The following is a 22227-nucleotide window of genomic DNA, read 5'->3' as shown; positions in this document are numbered from 1 at the left end:
TGTGTGTACGTGCGCGTACACACACACGGCACTTCACTAAAAAGGTTTGGATCAATTTATAGAATCTGGGCAGAAATGTTCCGACGTCACCTATATCCTACGGTCGATATAAAAAGAAATCCACACGACATGTGGAAAGCAATAAAAGCAACAGAAATAAACGTATGCATGGAAAACCATAGCCATATAATTGAACTTTCATAGTATGAGCATATAGGCTTACACATGGATGTATATAGATATAGAATATTTGTCGAATAATTAGCGTAAGGATTAAGTTCAGCCGAATGGGATATGAGATCCTACATCCGGTGAAATACAACATGTGGTTTTAATCAGTTGATCTACGTAAATAATTACACACTAAACACACATACACATTAGTGTGTTACTGTGTGTAGATCAATGGTGTAAAACTATATTAGTGTGTTTCACTAGGTGTAGGCTCTGCAAAACTTCAGTCCGAGTAATACCCGAATTATCAATTTTCAAAGCTAACAAAGTGTTGTGCAATCCACGATTTTTCCGTTCGATTGAAACATTTGAAACTAATGAATTCAAATGAGAAAGATGTGAAATTATTTTGAATATGAAAATTTTGAAATCCATCACAATGGTTTAAAAAATAACTAATATTTTTATCACTACGATTTTGAGTTTCGAATTTCGGTTAAAAGTGGTTGATCGGGTATATCCGATAATCGACCGATAATTAAATGGCCCAATAATTCATGATACACTCCTAGAAACCCGGACGTGGCACCATGCTAATAAGGTATTTTGATGTTCTTCACCTCAAAATAAGCCCTATTAAGTATGAGATAGAGATGTTTGAACTAAACCACACATTATTTTAGTTTAATATATATATATATATGGACAAAACCTACCTAATTTTTTTTATCTTCCATTATTGATAAAATGGTATTAAAAAAAGAACAAGAAAGAAGTCTCAAGTATTTTTTTATTTTCTATTTTTGACAATAAGTCCAAGTATTGTAGCTGTATATAGTGACGATCAGAAAATAATAACTGTAACATATCTTAGCTCGATCGATGGATCCATCGCGAATAACTTTACGGCCGTTCAAGCCCTCGGATGCCGAAGATTTGCTAACGTGGGCCGGCGACGATCGGGTGACCAAGTACGGGAGATGGAAAACTTTGGAAACTAAAGAGGAGGCCTTGGTTTTCATCAATCAACTTTGCATACCCCATCCATGGCGGCGATCGGTTTGCGTCGACGATCGGTCCGTCGGTTTCGTGTCGGCGCTTCCCGGGTCCGGCGACGAGAGATGCCGAGCTGATATGGGCTATGCGGTGGCGGTTGGTAATTGGGGAAAGGGGATTGCTACTGCAGCGGTGAAAATGGCTGTCCCACAGGTGTTTGATGAATTTCCTCAACTACTTCGGGTGCAGGCTTTTGTTAACGTGGAGAATACGGCGTCCCAGAGGGTGCTCGAGAAAGCTGGGTTTACCAAGGATGGTTTGATGAGAAAGTATTTTTATCTCAAAGGTGAAATTCAAGATGTTTTTGTTTTCAGTATCTTGTCGCCTGATTCTGATTGAAGATGAAAGTTGTTATTTTGTTCTTTTGCACCTCGGAAATAAATAAATAAAATGAAATAATCCTTGTTAAGTTTTAAATATTCATTTCGTAGTGCATTGTGAAAAAGGATTCATTGTATTTCGAGGATGCAAAGTGCAATATATATAATTTAGAAAGAGGAGGAGGAATTACTGTGAATTGTTTATCTTTGGTTTTTTTTCTTGCAAGGATGATTATTGTTTGAATATCCATCCATATTCAAAGTTCGTGTCTAAAAGTGCATGGGAAAATCTAACTAAAATTTGATCAGCTCAAAATTACACATACTTCAACTGAACGTCTAGAATTGAAATATGTGAAAATATGTGTGCCACGTCATTTTATCTGAGTTTACGTGATGAAAACCAACTTGAAGTAAAAGCTCCCCCGTACGTTTTGTTAATATCAAAGAAGATCCCTCATGTAAACCGATTTTTTTTAACACAACCCCTTAAAATGTGAGTCTTTTTTCGCGTAGTTTGCTATAAAAACATCATCAATTGCATGTACTGGACAAAGACTCAAAAAAAAAATATCATCATTGATTGTATTGATGGATCCATCGCGCATTACTCTGAGGCCTTTCAAACCATCAGACGCCCACGATATGTTATCGTGGGCAGGCGACGAAAGGGTGACAAAATCCGTGAGATGGAAAACTTTAGCAACGAAAGAGGAAGCATCAATTTTCATCGACCAAATAAGCGGACCCCATCGATGGGGGCGATCGATATGCATCGACGACCGTTCAGTCGGTTTAGTGACGGTTCATTTGGGGTCCGGCGACGAGAGATGTCGAGGCGAGATCAGCTACGCAATAGGAGTTGAACACTGGGGAAAAGGGGTTGCTACTGTGGCAGTGAAAATGGCTGTGTCGAAAGTGTTTGAGGCATTTCCTCAAATACTTAGGCTGCAGGCTATGACTAGTTCGGAGAATACGGCATCGCAGAGAGTGTTGGAGAAAGTTGGGTTTACGAAGGAGGGTTTGTTGAGAAAGTACCTTTATCTCAAAGGGCAAATTCAAGATGCTGTTGTTTTCAGTATTGTTGTCGACGACTAATATATACGTACGTACGTGTGTATGTGTGTGATAATAAAATGCAACCAAGGTGCTTATTGCAAAAATGCATGAATAAATTAGACAATTTAATGTAAATGTACACACAAGGATGAATAAAAGTTAGTACATTTAGGGCTAAAGTTGTCAACTCGAACCGAAAAACCGAAAAATCACATTCTCGTAATCAATTTAAAACAAAACATGAAATTATAAATTATGGATAATTGACTCATTCTTGCTACATCTTTCGTCGAAAACTCATGGTTTGCCTCGTAATTGGTGAACAAGAACCCTACAACTAATTAGGTTCCAGATAATAAATCAAAATCTTACCCCGAACAAGCCAATCGAGGACAACAAACATCCCTTGTGCCGTGCCGACGTCATTTATTTCTCGTGAAGAGCCTTCATCAGATACAGTCTGCTAAAGCTTTGCCCAGCCACTCTGCAATATTTGTTATGATTCAAAAAATAAATTACGTGTTCTTAACATAAGCTTCCAGCAATTAAATCAAAACAATATCGCAAGTAGAATCATTAGAGGATATAATATAGGCATGACTTCAAGGCAATTTGATCAATTTATTCGTTTACAGTCTAAAAATATAGAGCATATAATATAGATTATTCGTTTACAGTCTAAAAATTCACTTCACTATAAAGGTTTGGATCAATTTATAGAATCTGAGCAGAAATGTTCTGACGTCACCTATATCCTACCGTCAATATAAAAAGAAATCCACAAGACATGTGGAAAGCAATAAAAGCAACAGAAATAAACGTATACACGCTAAACCGTAGCCATATAATTGAACTTTCATAGTATGAGCATATAGGCTTACATATGAATGATGAATGTATATAGATAGAAAATATTGTACAAGCAATGAATGCAAGGTTATGTGGGAATTGGGTGGAGGCAAATGAAGAGAAAGAAATTGAGCAGAACTTCAAAACCCGAATGCTATAAATTGAAAAAATACCCGTTGATTTGGTTGCTATAGTTGGCAATTTGATTAGTTATCAGAAAACTGTCCAATCTGGATGGCTCGGGGATAGGCTTGAAGATGGGGTTTGAAGGATCCTCCTCAGGTAATGGTTCTTCACCTGAAGTCTTCCGTGCCATGTTCTCAGCCCTACACGAGTAGGATTTAAATCATGTACATATAGATAATGCCCAATAACATATCAAAACGAACGAATATAAATAATGCCCAAATAATTAACTTAGTGAAGATAATTACCGTCTTTTCTGAAGCCAAGCCTGCTGCTGAGCTTGTTGACGAGAAAGATTCCTGTAGTAGAATTGAAACTGGAAAAGAAAAGGTTGTCATGTCATCGGCTAAACTATATTCGTCTCTTTGCAAGTAATTGCGAAAACTAACCTTTTGTTGTTCCATTGACAAGTCATCCATGCATTCAATCAGGAACTCCACATTTCTCTCGAGAAATGGACTGGTTGACAATTGCAACCTTTCATAATCACACTATCACACAACAACACACCGAATTAGTTTCCACCGACATTATTACGTAAAAGGACCAGTTGTGGACATTTGATTACCTGTCGGACGGGGGTATCAGCCTCAAGCTCAGTCATGAAAGCACTGATAAGAGCAGAATTTGACACCTTGATCTGTCAAATAAAAAGATAATAACAAAGTAAGCAAACTATAGTTATATGTCCTGCTCGGTTCATTGGCAATTTGGCATATATATCAGAAAATAGTTAGCTATAGATAACATTAAAAAGCATTTGCAATCTTGAGCTCTTCTTCATCAATATAATAAAAATCAAATATTCAAATAATCATTGAGAGAGACTGAGGAGCTTACGGGAATCTCTTCAAAGATATCCACCCATGAAAGATTCTTCTCCCTCAACCTGAGAATAAAGCCATCGTCATTACAAAAATGTATGTATTTTAGGTGTGTCAAATATTCCTTTCACAATATTTATCAATGGAAGTAAATAAATGTAAAAAAACATACTTCTCCCCAGTGAAGTTATTAGTACGGTAGAGCTCCATGAATGAGTCAGAAAGCTTCAGTGCCTTCAAAGCTAATACACCTTGGTTAGCTCTTGATGGATCATATATGATGCACACACAACGTCTTATATTTTCCTGCAACCAGGAGAACCGCAAAAGTCAGGTACGCTGCACCAAGCATTTACTACAGATACCATATACAGCATGCATATTAATACCATTACATGGGAAATACCTGATAGTTCATAAAAGTCTCTATCAATTCAACTGTCTGGAAAGAACCAAATAAAGTTGATTGGTACCTGGAAGGAAATACTACAAGATCAGTAAGGATAACTACTACATTTAGCAGAAAAATCCAAAAAATATAACTTCAAAAGTTTCTCATAAAACATGGAATATCAACTAGACTTTCTAAGAAAATATTGGAAAAGTATTCTATATAGGTGGCTTAATAAAATTTAGATAGTTTATTTGAATAACTTAGCTGTGTACACCAAGAAGACAAGAACACTATAATACATTGTTCACATATTTATTCGAGGAAAAACGAAGTAGCCTTTCCACTGGGCTCTTAAAATAAAATGAAGGATGCACTGAACTAGAACAGGCATGACTGGCCTAACGAATGTCACAAGAACCCAATTAGAATAGTTAATTAGACCAACTAATATTTGTGATGAACCTAAGGTTGAGAAAGTAGAGCAGAAAAAGAAGGCCAGTTATAATCAGATTGACTTTTGAAGGTTTAAATTGTGACACTGCACAGAGAATGGAATAAAGGAAACATGCAGGCAGATCAAGATAAAGTACGAGATAAGGATGTTAACTTGGTTGACTTGTAAAGAAATTTAAAATTCAAAAGGAGAGAGCAAATAACTAGTCAGGTGCCATGTAAGGAGACGTCTGAAGTAACTAAGTTATTCAGTTCCTGGTATTCCAAAATCACTATTTCCAGCATCATGGAGACAACTAGGGTAGATATTTAACCGAGAGATGATGCCATTGAATTATACTAGTCATCGAATTTCAGATTATTCATAATAAATAGATATATTAATTTCATGTCGACGGTTTTAGGAATGAACATGTAACGATTTGGGTAGTGTCGGATGGTGTAGGCTTATGGGAAAGAGAGAACTTACCATCCAACGGTGTTGTTGTCAACATTAACCTCTCTCAGACATCTCATCATTTCAAGCTGATAATTAGCACCTTCCGCTTCAACCTCTTCATCTTCCTCACGGATCTGTCACATTAGATATTAGTCAATATAACATAACAACAACGATACAATCTCAAAATTCAATTTATCAACCAAAAAATAGTTATAAATGGTGGAAGAAAAATGCGCACCGGGAAAGGGAAACAATTAGTAACTTCTAGAACACTACCAACATCCAATCCAAGAAGCTGCCCAGTAACAAGGGCGGGAGAAAACTCCTTGCAGTGCTTAATTATCTTCAAAATAACCTGCAACAAAAATATAAATTGGAATTTTTACTTAGTTAATGAGTTGTTACTATAGTACCCACGACATTGGGCTCAAAAACAAAGAAAACAAATTGGCTATTAAAAAATTAGCAATCCAGTAAATGGTTTCCATTAGACATGCAAAATGTATTTATTAGCAAGGTTCTAAATATCGGTTATCGGGTCCGAGGAGGTTAGGGACCGCCACACGATAAATCGGTGCGGCGGTGATTAATCGGAGATATATCGAAAATAAATTGGTTTTTAGATTTAGTGTAATATATTTCTAAATATTATTTATAAATACTTCAAAGGTTTAAAAAAAATTGAACTTCATTCTCTCCTCATCGTTTATATATTCTAATCAAATATCAAAAGTTTAACATTTAGAACTTGATTCTCTCCTCGTCGTTCTAAATGGGCTTTTTTTTAGGTCAGGTTCTTCTTACTTGGGCGGTGAGTTTGGGTTTGATTGAAAGAGATAATGGGTTGGAGTTGAAAAAAAAAAAAAAAAAAATAAACACCTGCCCGCCACAGACCGCGCCTCGGACCGCCTCACCGTCAAAAAACCAATTTTCAAAACCACACCACACAAATATCGTAAAGGTTTATGCCCGCCACAGATATGGCGGCCGATAAACCACTGTTTATTAGTGAAAAAAAATCCTAAGAAAATCTACGGTTTACAGTTTCACCCAAAACCAAAATTGCCCCTGAAAATCCTAAGTACTATGTTGTTCTCCCCTGTAATTAAAGGATTTTTTTTCCTAACTAACGAAAAAAAGTTCAATTTCGATGCCATCACACCCCCACACATTACATCTGGACTACCCACCTAATAACAAAAGTTTTGAAGAGAAAAAATCGCCTGAGATATAAGCCCTATATCGAAGATCAGAGAGTTGAAACTAAGGCAAACAATTTTCCGAAACAATTGGTCTTTTCTCGGCAATAAAACATACCAATCCTTCAATCTGAACAACTCTGAGAGGCGGCGTGGCCTCCTCTGTCGCTGCCACTTGCAAAAACGACCGCGTCGCAGCTGCATTCAAAAAAAAAAAAAAAAACAAGCCGGCCAAAACAAAATCAGTCGCTACACCATAAAAAGAAAAACGAATTGCCAATCGTTGAAGAGAGAGGGGAGGGTACGCACTGTTCGCCATCAACGATTTGGATAGGAAGAGAGATGGCGCAAGATAACTCCGACGGGGTTTTCTGCGGTCGAATACAGCTGAATTCTATCGATGAACAAAAGAAAATCCGAGTTCGTAATTCAAACAAAAACCAAAACCCTAGGATTAATTTTGATAATTTGGGCTCTTTATATGAAGGTCCACATATATGCTTTCAGTAGCGGGCTGATTTATAAGCCCAACTTCTCAAAAAATACAAAGAAAGGCCCATCCAAGTAGTAATTTGAATATTTTTATGTATTTTTTTATATATATATTTTATATTGTGTATTTTGTCTTAATTTATATAAGTTATTTTATATCTTTTTATTTATTTAATAACTAAATATACGTATCTTAGATTTACTATACAAATATTTGCTATGTTTATTAGAATTTGTATTATTTTTTGTAGTATGGGATTCATACACTTTACTAATATTATATAAGTTACCAGAAATAAACCAAACAAAACAAATAGCCCAACCAAGATATACAGAACTGTGGTCTTTTTTTATAATAAAAATGAAAAATACAAAAATAATTCTGAGTTTCAGCCAAGTCGCCATAATCTCAACCTATGGTGAAAATTAACTTTAAACAATTCAATAAAAATAGTAAACCCTTATTTGGTAAATTCAAAAATATGTAGTAGCAAATTGGGCAAAAAAGAAAAAAAAAAATAGAATGAAACTCTTTCTGCCTCTGAGGACAAGTCATCTTCTGATGGATCTCGAATTCCACGATGCCCTCAACGGAAGAGCTTCTGCATAAATAAGCGAACAGTATTGAGAGAGATATTAAAAATTCAACAGTCGGAAAAAAACGAACACAAAATCGAGTCAAAATGGTATGTAAAATATGAACCAAAAACTGACCAGTTCCTACTCTCCTTTCCAGTCTTTCAGTTCACTACGGGGTACATAAAGCTTTGCGACTCGTTCCTCAGCATCGACATCATTCACTACACCCCGACATCTAGAAGATCCACAGTTACAGGCTAGCCGCTCGTCAATTGATAAAAACCTGTAATACCAAAAACAAAAAACAAAGCAATTAAGCAAAAAATTAATAATAAGTAAAGGAATACCGTTGTGTGACGAGATGAAAAACCTGTAATCATATGTGAGTTCTTCCCACTGTTTAATATCTCGTTTAGCAAATATGATGATGTGGTCTACACCATTGACGCTGATCACTCTTGAATAGCAATTTGGCTGAAACAGAAAGAAACATTCAAACTTCTGATAAAAACCGCACGCTGAATAAAAATGGTCTGCACTGTAATAAAAATCGCACGCTGAAACTGATAAGTTTAAACGCTTAATACACACCTCACATGAGTGGTTAATCAAATGTGCTATACTTCCTGCCCTGGTTGCATCTATGACACGTTCATCGTCGATACGAAACATATAAGTACCAGCACCCTGCACAACATAAATGTTAAAAGATATTCATGAGAGAGAAAACTCATCAACATCAAAGCGATAATTCACATATGATGCAGCCGAGGCTACATTCCTGAACTATTTCCTACAGAAACTCCTAAATAACAAAGTTCCTAGACATGCGATTATCTACAGCGGATCTATCCAAATAATTGGAGGTTACTTACCACTAGTGAATTGTATATCTTGTGCTCTCTTCTGTCAGCTACTGTAGCACGAATAAGTTCGCCAGTATACTCAATTACCTATAAACAATAAAATTAAACATTTATCATGTTAACGTCTGGAGTTAACTTGGGAAAGAAATGGTGGTCAAAGTAATTTACCATGTCTCCTGCTCTGTGTGGGAACTTAGTGAAGACACCATAACCATGTATACCAGACTTTCCTGCAAGGCAGTATATCCAAAGGTGGATGATCAATTTTAATATTTGTCGTAATGTTTATAAAAACAAAAATAAAAACTGAAACACAAAATTTACGTTCAAACGTCAACAAAATATTCAGATCAGACTGTATCAGCACTGATGGAAGAGATTCCATGTTAATAGAGCAACAAAATCGTAACACGTTCTGCATTAATTTTGCACTAGTTTGTATACTGAAACATGCTTAGATTACTAAAAGATCAAACTATAACAGAACCTCCTAGAGTGTAAGAGAGTGAACAAAAAATATTAGAGCCATCAATTGCGCACTAATACACACCTAAATATGTTTCTGTAATGAGCAACAAAAGGAAAACGAATAATAGTAAATAATATTTGCAGAAAGTTTACCAAATGCCAGTCGCTTTTTAAAGGTGTTCTTCATGTAATTGTACTTATCAGCCACTGAAAGAATACTGCCAGATGGATCAAGATTTGACTTTTGTAGTTTCAGAAGGTGACCAGAGTATTTAGAACCACCAGGCTCATCTGAGGACATTTTGTTCCACAGGGGCATACGAGGGCTGCACCCACCAATCAAGTACGGCTGGTTCTCGACATACAAACGCTTTGATGAAGCAGCAGGTACTTCAGGTGCATTTCTACCACGTCTATTGCTAAAATCATAAGGCTCTAATTACAAACAAAGGAAAAAGGAGAAATCAGATATCCACGAGATGATGCTACTTTACTTCCAAATAGCGCTTCAGCTAAAAAAACAATTAGACAAACCAAATTCATTAGTTCAATGATGATGCAATTATTTCAACTCTAGAAAAAAAGAACACGACAAGGAAAAGTTTACAGGAAGACATACCCTATCTGGTTAATAACAAACTTATTCTGTCAATGTGAACAGACTTAATGCTTATTATGAAACATGAGTTAATGGAAAGCAATTAGCTGTAAAACTCGACGAAACATATAATGTCCTCTTATCAGATGAACGAAAATATCAGATAAATGAAAAATAATCCCATGATAGTTCTATAAGGCGTGGTAAAACTAGCTGACAAGTATGCTATTAGCAGAAAAAGGCAACCCTTTTTAGGCATTTGTGTGAAACTATCTGATAAGGAGTTGTTCACAGCTAGCAGCAGAACAAAAGGCAAAGAAGGCTGAAACACTGGGCTACAGTAGTTGTATACCAAATAACGTAGTAGATTCGGTGATTTGTTGTCACATAAAGGAAAGAAAAAAAAAAAGCGAGGGTGGGGGCGAGGACCTATGTCAAGTTTTAGAAGGGAACAGAACAACCGGTGTATCGACCATGATGTTCTTAGATCCCAAATATATACATATACAAATAAAACATAGAAATTCAATCTTGATAATTTTGAAAATTATGAAGAGTGTGAGAAGTGAGAACATACGAGTACGAGCACAGCCAGAAGGATTTATCGGTGGGATATACTCTGCTTTTTCAGAGGCTTTTTGTGCAATTCGCTCCTCAAAAAGCAAATGCTCATTAGATGAGGGTCTGTGTTTCCTGCAGAAAGAAAGTAGTTGAATGCACTGATCCTCCTCATCCTCATCGGAAGGAGCCAAGTGCAGCCTATCCATATCCTCAGGCTACAAGTAAGATACAAGTACATAAGTAAGAGGGGAGGAAAACAACCCAAAAATATGCTTAAAAGCACATGTGTATAAAATGAACAAAGTTCTAATAGGATAAAACAATCCGTTCGAGAAAAGCATTATTAGATTCAAGGACATCATATACCTCAAGGCAAAAGCCAGCAGCACGAGCACAGAGAGGATGGTATGCCACATAGCAATTATTGTTCGAGCACTGCAAAATGATTTTAGTTAATGATATAGTTGCATAAAGCAACAGATATTGAAAGATAAACAGTAAACAATCTTTAATGAAGCAACAAGTCAATCTGGAGCCTTACAAAAGTACATATCTTAACGGCCAAGCTACATTTGTTTCATGAAAATTATAACAGCACAAGGGAAAAGAAATAGGGTTTTCCTTTTGAGAAAGATTACAGGAAACAGTAAAATCATTGTTAGGCATAACTGATGTTTGATAAGAGGCAAGAGAAAATTTCCAGGTTCACTGACCCATGAGATATGCTGCAAGGTGTGAGAACAGTATCAATAGACAAGTCATGAAAATGAGAAAATTTGGCCACAGACTTGCCATGTTACAGATTATTAAGCATAAATTTCAAACAGGAAAATTATATGATAAAGCTTCATCAAATTAATGAGCTCTCTGTTTGAACAGTGCTTAAGTTGAATCTTCCAAAAAGGTGACAAAACTATTATGGAAACAAGGCTTTGCCACGATATCCCAGCCAAAACACAGAATGGAACTCTTATTAGAAAGATGCTAATAACCATTCTAGATTGTTATTTGAATCCCTCATCCAAAAAAAGGAAAAACAGAAAGAAAAAAAAAACAGAAAAGAGCAACGAATAAGTTGTGAAAAATAGCAAACGCTTAGGCAAAGAAAAAGTACAAGTCTACCTGGATACATGCTCCATGAGGAATGTGACAGATGCTACATGTTAGCTTCCACCGGTCCTTCATAAAATAGGAGAGATGGGAAAATGATTCAAAATTGAGGTATATGCAAACATGAAATAGTTGACTGAAATTGTATAATGATATTTTTTCTCTCTAAGGAAAAGTTTGCAGAGTTTATAAAGATTATAGAGCAACACTTAAACTGGAGAATGTTTCCCCTTCACGTATAATCAGACAGAAATAAAGAAAAGACGTCAAATATTGGCATAGGAACACTGGGAAAGAGAAAATACCTTATTGACTCTACCGACCCCATCAATGGGCTCCATTTTCTTTACATCAGATAAACAGGTTTCTGCATGAGAATAGATTACTTTAATAATTAAAACACTTTATCCAAAATAACAAATGCTTGTTCCATGTGTGTGTTTGTGAATCACACGGCAGAAACCTGGTATCCATATGGCACAAGCAAGATGAGCCCAACGCTCGTCTGTGGTGGGCTTCATAGCACCTCCTGAAGCAAATTCATCCACCATCACGTTAAGTGTTGTTTCTTCTTAACAATAAATGGCAATAATAAATATTGAAAAGAAGTTGAAGGAAGAAAAATGGATAGAGATTTTTAAGTACCTACTACGGGGCACAGGCAACATCGAGGAGGAGGTTCGGGAGCTCCTGGACGACATAAGTTGCATAACCATAGATTACCACCAGTAGGCTCAAGTTCTCCATAACATTTCGCATGCACCTATTATGGAATTAACATGATAAATAGAAAAAAGAATCTAACAGTAACCCGAAAAAGAGAAGTAAAAACCATCTCTTTTGCGGAAAATATGTACATATGAAATATCAAAGTAAGTGAAAATGCTGAAAGCCCACGAAATTTGTAACCTAGCATGCTGCTGAAAAATCGGAGGCTAAAGAGACTCCTACAACACAGGAGTGACATCCATGTTTCCATGCCCCAAAAGTCATCAAATCGTACTAAAGGGAATCTTAACCAGTACGAAATACTCACAGCGCAACACTTGGCAAGTACAAGTATAAATATGAAATGCTAAACTTCGCAGCTACCAATTGTTAATTCTCTGATCTATATTTTAAATTTTCAAGCATCTATTACAACAATGCTCGTGGAAAAGGGGGCAAAGAATAACTCTTAGCTACTTACGCCAAAAATTTAAGCTACTGAATATGCTTTAGAATCAACGATAGGATTAAAAATGACATACAATTGTAGTAACAACACTAATAACCAGTAACAATTTCAATAGAAGTGTAACAGACAATGAGAAGGTATCACTAGCAACTATTCCTTGCCTGCAAAGAGGACCAACTCGCTGCATTATGCACAGAATTGGAGAAAGTGGAAATTCATATAAGGCCAAAGGATAAGATGAAAAGCTAAAAAGAAAAAAGAAAGACTTACCATCATCCTACATTTGTCACACTGAAGAAATAAATTGGTCTCGTACTCCTGCAGGAAACAATTTAAATCAGAGGATCTAAAAATTGTCGTTTTTCGATAGCGTAATCAATATGAGGATAAATGAAGTAACATATCTCGAAATAGTTAACAGAAAAGGGAAAACCCGTACTTCCTGAAGGTAATTCTTGTTATCCAGGCTTAATTAAACCGTAAGAAAAATATAAAGTGAAATAGAAGAATCAACTACAAGCCTGGGTTAATAGGACAAAGCTAATCCTTCAAAAAAGAAAAATCTTACCTCATCCATATGGCAAACGTTGCACTTATCAAGGTCCCTCCATTCAACATGGACAAGTGTGTCACATGTAGGTTTTTGATCTTTCTTAGACGTCGACTGGGCCTTCGACGATTTGCGAGAACATGACATTTCCTGTAAAAATTAAGACATTGAGTTGTTGGGAAGACAATGAGAGACTGGGTGCATGAAACTTTTCAGCACAACAAATAGCCAGGGTAATGTGAGCCATGTATGAATGAGGTTGAAAGGTAAAAGCAAATAGTACAATCTGATAAATAAAGATATAAATGTGCACACACCTCATGATGACAAAGATCTCGGAATATTATAAATTTAATGATTTAGAGAAAGATTGCACAGTGCAAATGATATAGACAGATAAAAGAGGAAGGACAAAAATTTACACAAAGAAGTTATGGATCACCGTGTCGAATGCGTGGCAATGAATAGATGCACAATCTGTACATTTAGCATCGTATCCTCAATCATAAATACATGCATTACAACTCGATGGAATATATTATCAGTTTCAGCTGACCACATCACTCCAATTTTGGCATAATACCATTACAACCTTCCCAATGTGCAAGTTCTTACTGCCAGGGAAGACTACAATTATACAAGATGATCAGGAAACTCTTCCCAGCTCTGTATCTCAAATATAAGTGAAGTACCTATTTGGTTAGATTTCTTAACACCTTGTTCAAGATCAAGGTCATGGTGTTTAGGAAATGGCTCTTGGGAATGAAAATTTAGAGGAGGGAGTCTTTGCAATAATTATATGTAACTCAGAAACATGTTTTGGCAGTACATTTCCGTTCTTTTTCTCGATCTGAAAACATAATAATTTTATGCATGTGAGTACACCAAAATGTTATGTCAATGATAATTGTGACTTCAAAATTCAATGGCCCAAGATCCTCCAGCTGTAATTGAATATTTTCAATTTCTATTTTTGCAATCAAATTTCACCTCTATCTTCGCCGCCCATATTGTCAACTTTCCACAACTCAACTCTATAATCTTTCTCCGGCCTGACTCATAATGGTGGTTAATTTGAGGGCGGCCTCCGGTCTTTCGTACCACTGTGCTGCTTCCCTCTCTTATCTGGGTCGTCTTCTCTCTGGCCATTGGCAGCTTCCTTGCTGCAGATCTGAGGAAAAATGATCTTTTTGCAGCGTTGACAGGAAAAATGAGGAAAATGGAGAAGATGTGAAGGAAGAGTGTGGTAGCAAATGCAGTGAAAAGCCGATGAAGGAGTAAGAAGAAATGGAGATAAAGGAGGTAATGAAAAGGCAAGTGCCGGTTGCATGGGTACAGCTTAAAGTGAACGGTGATGAATTTCTCAAAGGACCTCCATTTCTATTAGGCTAAATACCTAAAATTTCTTGAGTTAGGGTTTTGCAATCAAAGCTCAAACAAATGTATTTTGCAGGAGGCGCGTGAAGGGCCGACACTGGCCCACTAAAAATGGGCTGAAAACAAGACTGAACAGAAACCTCTGCAAAGAGAAGGGGCCTATAATTATTGCAGTCCTTTATAGAATATTTTTTCTTCTTAATAACAGATGAAGAGCTTCACAAATTAACAGCCACAAGGCTTCATTTGGAAGTCCGAAAATCTAGAGAGGATTATCGCATCTAGACTTTCTTATCTTCAGGTATGGCAATTGAATAAACCACACATTTTAGTCATTAAGGCAAATTGTTTTGACAGGTAATTATGGTTTTGTCCTATAGGACATCCTAAGGCGTGAAAAAACTGGAAACAACAAACATAGCAGGAGATCCAGCTAAGACATTCGATATTAAATAACTTATAACAGGAGTATCCCAAATAATGTATTCCTACTGGATGTTTAATTACAGTATATAAATAGAAAGTAATTTTTAACTACTAGATTACTTGGTATTTCTTGTGGAACCATAATGTCACTAAATGAAAACAGACTCTCACAACAGGCTTATGAAATGAAAAGGTCCATAAATCACAAGGACCAGGCACCATAAAAATGTACGGCTTGAAATAAGAGAACTGAGGCTGGCATAAATGCATGATGACTCGAAGGTAAATAAAATAACTGAAGCAAGTCCCTATAAGGTGCAGTTTTTTTCAGAAATATATTCATCTATGCTACTAGGCACCACCATCATTTACAACAATGTCCACGAATTTGATATTATAACTCACTAAATTTATAGAAGCATTAGAAAGACGAGAGTTTTTTAAGCATTATCAACAGTTGACAGTTTTCGAAAGTTCTAATGGAGGCAACAATACGAAAAGGCACACCACACAATTTCACTGAAAAACTAAACATGAGAGATGGATACACATAAGCATGGTATAACTACTAACTTACGTGTATACTATATTTCAATTTTTGTAGTCTGAACTTAGATATTGGAACAGGAGATCAGGCCCTTCACTATATGCATCACATAACAGTTCAAAGAAATGGTCAAAATGCAAGCTACGAAATTAATAACTTTTCTTTTGTTACATGGTTGATACAGAGACAAAAAATAGTTATGACTTTAGGAGTAACAAAATAAATGGTATCGTAATGCATAAATACCTTAATAAGTTTGGAGACTTTCGGGTGGGAAAAACCAAACATATCAGAACCAGCTGCAAAACTCTGATCATCTTTGTAGTCCCGATTTCTTATTTGCACCGTCTTAATCTTTTTGTATATTTTATTCCAGCACACAGATGGAGTCGGTCCATTAAACTGTAAATAAAAATATACAATAAGAAGGATTGTAACTGAATTAAGCAGGTTTGTTAGCTATAAAGTAAATGAGTAAAAAGAAATTCAGAAAATCGAGGCGTTTCATCTTCAAAAGCCTTATGTTTGAAGCCAGTTAACCTTATAAATCAATGCAGAACAAAATTGCAATCCATAAATTCTTCATAGAAGCCCGAATGAATTTTTTCCACAAACTTGAACTAACAACTACAGCTTGATGAAAAAATGGTAAGTTTCTCTTCAGAAAAATTTACCAGCTCATCTTAAATAAGAACCAGTGAAAATTTACATAATCCTACAAGAAAATATATATAACAGATAAAGGCATGACATAGAGAGAAAAACGTAATAAAACGGGATGAAAAAGAAAAGGTACCCATCAAACTTAAATGTCTGACGGAAGGGGAAGAAAAAAAAGTAATAAGTAAATTAAATGCACGGGAAATGGAACACAGAAACTGATTGCTTTAAATTGATATGAGCTTTTTGCTATACCTCTTCTCCACTATCACACGTAACTCTAAACAGAGGTCTGGTCCTCGAGTCAATATCTCTCAGTACTTCCATCTTATATAAAGTAAGCAGACTTGGATCTGAAGCCAAAACTCAAAACTCAAAAAGTAGAAAGGATGAAGGAAATTGAGAACTAGATACCATGCAAAAATAAAATTAACAGGAAACATCTTTTAGAACAATGATTCACCTTTTATTGAAGGAAACATCCTCACAGCAGTATATCCTTCAGGCCATATAAATCTCTCATTTTGGAAATTACCAGAATCTTTAACAATCTTTCCTGCACAAACATGCACAAAAAATTAATGAGATGATTTACTAATTCTACAGAATAAGTCCTGCTGTATTGTAAATCACTAGTCAAAATGGTGCACCAACATATAAATTAGCGAAATGAGTTATGCGAAATTATGCCCGATTTCTTGTATTTCTAGTATATATGTAAAGGATGAGTCAAATCCTTTTAAGACTACAGACACCGCCATCATCCAACCACAATACACTGTAATCCCTCCATAAATATGAAACTCATGGAGTAGCACTACGGAACTCTTGGAATATAATTAACTAAGCATAAAACAATAGAAAGAAAAATTATTGGTATATACCGGTCAATTTTTGGCAGTGCAACAAAATTACCATAGCTAGACTTACCCAGGGATATTATTTGCAACTCTCCCTCTTCTAGTGGGCAGCTTTTAAGATCCTCAATTTTCTTGTTTATCTCATCCTGGTTCATACTCTCTTCATCACCTGAATCAGCACCATCTTCATGATCTTCATCCCCACCATCATTCATATCAGCATCAACCCCATCACGCAGCTGCAGCATGCTTTTCGGAAGCTTCTGTTCACTAAGATACCTGATCAATGCAGATACTTTAGTAGGTTTTCTAGGGAATTTACTACTCGGATAATGACAAGTTTAATGCTAACATAAACTTGAATATGATAAACATGTTCCTAATGGTGATTTAGTGCAAGTATTACTAAAATAAAGAACATAGGCAAATTGCAGGAAACACCTTACATGCATGCATATGAACTTTTGAATTCTACGAGTCAAACTACCCCCATAGTGACAACAAATAGAACAAGGAAAAGCACTTTTGCTCTCGACAGATATAATTTTTTGTATAGAATGATCCAATTTGTTGAGGAAAGCATACATAAAACACAAATTCACAAGCCATATTAAGCACATTCATGCCCATGGCCATGATAATGCCTGACAGGGATATCAGTTGAGACAAATACAATAACATTTGACTTTTAGCTTTTGTTTTCCCTCTAGAATGTGCATTTCCGTAGTCAACTGAATGTTGTACAGATAACCTAATAGCATCAATAAGTGAATATTATATTCAAACATGGAAAACCATTGATAATGAAGCAGAGACTTAACATTAAGGACTTTGAAGGGGAAAAGACTCACATTTTTGCTTCCTCTAATCCTTGAATAAAGGTTGGTTTCTTGCACTTCGAATGACATGACGCGAGAAGGCCCTTGAGGAAAGAGATAACATGTTTTCTTGCAACCCTGAATATTAAAGAAGAAAGCAAAATGAAGTAGATTACCAATATGATGATGTGTGCCAACTTCCAGCCAGATGATAATACTCCAGTAACCGTCAAACATTCTACACTAGGAAAAAGATCTTCAGAACATGAAAATCCACAGTACCTGGCAAAATCATGGGTACCAAAGAATTGTACTATGACTGATTTTTCTCCAGAAATTTTGTTTAGACCTTTGCGTTCACTCACATGAGATTCGTCCAAAACAATGGCTGGCCACACAGCATGTCCTATATCAAAGAAACCGATAGATGTTAGCAATAAACTGAAAGAACTTTAATATAAAAGCAAGGCATATAAATCCCTAAAAGACTAACCAAACCCCAAATATGGTAATGGAGGATTCCGTTAAGAAAATAACAAAGGCTAGATTGACACAAATCCAAAGTTTCCAAACTGGACAATTTATTTGGCAATGGTGGATTTTCTGAAAGGAATTTGAAATAAAAGAAAAGATTAACAAAAAGGCAACAGCTAGTCACTGAATTTGCAAAAGCCAATAAAAATAGAAGATTACATTAAATGTCATCATTAGGTAACAAATTATACGATTTGACATAACAAAATTCGTCATCCTGTTCAACCTTTAAATTCATAATTAGCTGGTTTGTAAATCCAACCTTTTTAATAAAAAATTAAAAACATAAAGTTTGCTCCGTTTGATTGGGATTGAGGGGAGAGGATGGAGTTACAGTTCTTGAAGTGCAATGAAAATGTTCAGTTAGGTTATGCCTTATACTGTATTTAAGGCAGATTGTGTTGAGACACCTATTTTGCTAACAAAAATGCAATTAAAAGTGTTCAAGAAAACGATAATTACAATGAACCTACGCTGACTAATCATTTCTCTTTTGGTCCTTCCACGTGTAAGTAAGTATGACAAAAATCGGCAATAATGCATGAAAAAATAAATGTTTCATGTGTTTTTCACAATTTTAAAGTCATTTCTCTTTTGGTCCTTCCACGTGTAAGTAACTATAACAAATCAGCAATACTGCATGAAAAATATAAATATTTCATGTGTTTCACAATTTTATTCTCATCCATAACACCATATAAAAACTTTAAATACATAAGTTCCATTACCCGAAAGCCAACTATGACTAAAGCTACTAACTGAGGACCACAGAATACATGCTTGGAAGAACGTAAATATCTGCTAAGATACCTTGTGTACTACTAAATTGAGTCACTCACAATAGACATGGGAGTTGAGAAAACTCACAATACCCTCCCTATAAGACTAATATTTTTTATAATATTCAAGCAAAGTAAAGACTAAGATAAAGATTAAAGGAATCAGTTATGAGAACTGAAATGTGCACAAAATAAAATCATTTTGAATGACATGGTCAGTCTATTAGTTTCAAAAAATTTTAGAAACTTCCTACTGATTCAATATCCTGAACTAGGATAAAACAAATCTAGGCCACTCTAGTTCTAACTAACCATAAGAAAACATATCTTTAATGGTTTCCCATATCTACCCTTTCGAGACGTTACATTTGAAATAATATAAGCATATAAAGTAACGTAAATTGATGTAATTTGAATAGATAATCCACTACATGCATCTACTTCGAAAGTTAGCAAAATCAAAAGGCACATATGGACATACCAGCAAGTTTTGCCCATATCACATCCCCCGTCTCAATCTCCGGGCAATCATCCAAACTAGCAGCTAAAACCATCATCTCATTCACATCAATCCCATCAACTTCGGAGCTCTTGTCAAGAAACTTCAACTTCAAATCCTGCATCTCCTTCAGAGAGACATGAAACTTGATTCGTTCATTTGATAAATTCAGTTCTTCTTCCTCTCCGTCCTCATACTTCACCTGCATCGTGCTCACCCGTATTACCAAATAGCGCCATTAACATATTCATAAGCAAAGCACAAGTAATATCGATAAATCATGTGGAAGAGTATTACTTGGTGCCGCTCAGTCTCGGACTTGTAACCAACTATGTGGCCAGCATACCACCTTGCATCCAAGGGCCAATAGACCTGTTACCATTAACTCCCAGATTACATTAACAGGAAGTTCAATATAAATAAAAGGGTTAAATTGCAAGTGGAAATTCAGACAAATTGCTTGATTTCTTCATCAGCTGAGTACATATGGAAACTACCGTCCAATCACGTGAATAAATGCAGTCCACGTGGTGAATACACGTGTACTTCTATGACGATATCAACTGTTCGCATATATGTGCAGATTGTTTAAGATTAATAAAGTTCTTACCTTGCATTGTAACCCAATAAACTTCTTTGGATCAGCACCCTCAAAACTAAGCCTGCATCCGAGGAATAAACAAAATTGGGGAAGAATTAAATAACATTAATTTCACTCTTTTAAAAACGATATCCATGAACAACTCGATAAACCAACACGTACCAGACCCATTTCTTTGTCCGACCGCCTCCTGAACTTTTTACATCAGTTTCCGAGCAATCATTTTTTCGCTTCCTGCTCTCCCCATTAATAAGGGTGCTATTAAAGCTCCTATTTTTCCTAACATTACTAGAATTAATTTTGTCATCACTATCAAGCGACGGCATTTGATCATCTAATTTACTGGAGGACTTACAATCGACTCCCAATTCCTCATCTAATTTACTAGAGGACTTACAATAGACTCCCAATTTCACCGACTCAGTATGAATCCCCCCTCTCCTACGCTTAATCCCAGTCTCCACTCCTCCATCAACCCCCAATTCATCCGACTTCACATCTAAACCCTTCAAACACAACCCCTCCCAGAAAGTGGAAATTTCATTTTTCCTCTTCCGCCGCCTCGTGTAGACGTGATCGTACACAGCCATCTCGCCCTTCGAGGAAGAATTCAATTGATCGCGCCCGTTGATTTGCGGTGGTTTGCGTGCAGCAGCCTTCTTCACCTTCTTCGATCCGGAGGCGGTGACGCAGGGGGCGGTGGCGGAGTAAACGTCGGATAGGGGCACGTACTTCAACGGAGCTCTCCCCCTCTGAAATTCATCCTCGTCGTGCTCGTCCAGCGCCGGATTCATCCTCACGCCGCGGTTGTTGTTGTCGCCGCCGTCGTCCGACGAGACCGATAAATCGGCCGACGGAGGAAATGCATCAGCGGCCATATCGAAAAAGGAATCTGCGAGTGAGAGAGAGAAAAAGGTGAATTTTTTGTTTGTTCTCTCTTCACTCTCTCACTCTTCTCTATTGGGGGAACAAGGATTTTTTAGGGTTTTTTTATTTCAATGGCGAAAAGAATAATGGATTTTTTCCCGCCGTTTGGCACCTGATGAATGAGATGAGGAGGTGTTTCCCTATATATATAGTACGTGCAATAGCATTACTGTAACAGGTGTGAAATGACAGCTCAGCAGAAATTAAGAAAGACGAGTGATTTTCTTTTCTTTTTTATTCACTTCTTATTACAATATGATAATCCAATATAGCAAGAAATAATTTGGAATATTTTTCATTCAAAATATAAATTAAAAAAATATAGATTAAATTTCATGCAATAGTGGCCACAAATCTAGTAAAATAAATGTATTATGAATGAATAGTATAGAAACCCTAGTGTGTAAACCGGATATATTCTCGTATTTCAGCAACTAGGTCATCTCGTGGACACCAAATATATATTTTTTTATAACTTATCGTGCGAATTATTTGATTGAAGTGAAATTTCTAAATATGTATATGAATCATTTTAAAAGTAAGTGCATGCATCCGGTGGTGTGTCTGCTACGGGATCAGTTCATAAGTATATGATTTATTTTTAAAATACGGTTCAAGCTCATCGTGTTTGAAGTAAATCATGTACATTTGTTGTGTTGTATAATCTTTTCCGATATAGGAGTGAAGTACTACGTACTGAAACTAAGCATGTTCAACGTTAACTAAATGAAGAATAAACCCTAATGTCGATACGTTTCGTTTCAATCGGATGAAGATGACGATATTTGATATTATTTTTTGCTATATTATGATGCAATGCAATAAATATTTTAACTTTTAGC

At 36.1% G+C, this 22227-nt stretch overlaps 2 protein-coding genes across 2 annotated transcripts; both read right to left on the bottom strand.

Moving 5' to 3' along the window:
* Positions 1-2758: 2758 nt before the first annotated feature.
* Positions 2759-7451, bottom strand: TIF3H1 (translation initiation factor 3 subunit H1). Its single transcript, XM_012987546.2, has 12 exons — positions 7266-7451; positions 7075-7154; positions 5996-6112; positions 5785-5888; positions 4875-4941; positions 4641-4774; positions 4485-4533; positions 4213-4284; positions 4034-4135; positions 3893-3960; positions 3632-3784; positions 2759-3093 (listed from the first exon to the last, which is right to left on the bottom strand). The coding sequence occupies exons 1-12, from the start codon at positions 7273-7275 to the stop codon at positions 3036-3038; spliced, it is 1014 nt and encodes a 337-aa protein (XP_012843000.1). The 5' UTR covers positions 7276-7451; the 3' UTR covers positions 2759-3035.
* A 327-nt stretch (positions 7452-7778) lies between these two features.
* LOC105963165 (histone H3-lysine(4) N-trimethyltransferase ATX1) lies at positions 7779-21621 on the bottom strand. The gene is made up of 25 exons (XM_012987545.2): positions 20621-21621; positions 20468-20519; positions 20155-20229; positions 19840-20059; positions 18328-18451; positions 18079-18183; positions 17298-17506; positions 16831-16923; positions 16623-16720; positions 15954-16109; positions 13376-13507; positions 13078-13125; positions 12276-12393; positions 12094-12159; positions 11936-11997; positions 11643-11699; positions 10887-10955; positions 10537-10735; positions 9515-9796; positions 9062-9123; positions 8903-8980; positions 8619-8714; positions 8398-8501; positions 8163-8310; positions 7779-8050 (listed from the first exon to the last, which is right to left on the bottom strand). The coding sequence occupies exons 1-24, from the start codon at positions 21334-21336 to the stop codon at positions 8169-8171; spliced, it is 3363 nt and encodes a 1120-aa protein (XP_012842999.2). The 5' UTR covers positions 21337-21621; the 3' UTR covers positions 7779-8050; positions 8163-8168.
* Between the last annotated feature and the right edge of the window lie 606 nt (positions 21622-22227).

This window comes from Erythranthe guttata, chromosome 14, assembly GCF_056151865.1.
Source record: "Erythranthe guttata isolate IM_541 chromosome 14, IM_541, whole genome shotgun sequence".
In the NCBI taxonomy this organism is placed as follows: domain Eukaryota; kingdom Viridiplantae; phylum Streptophyta; class Magnoliopsida; order Lamiales; family Phrymaceae; genus Erythranthe; species Erythranthe guttata.
Note: the sequence above shows the minus strand (reverse complement) of the source record. Positions and strands in the feature narration are given on the sequence as shown.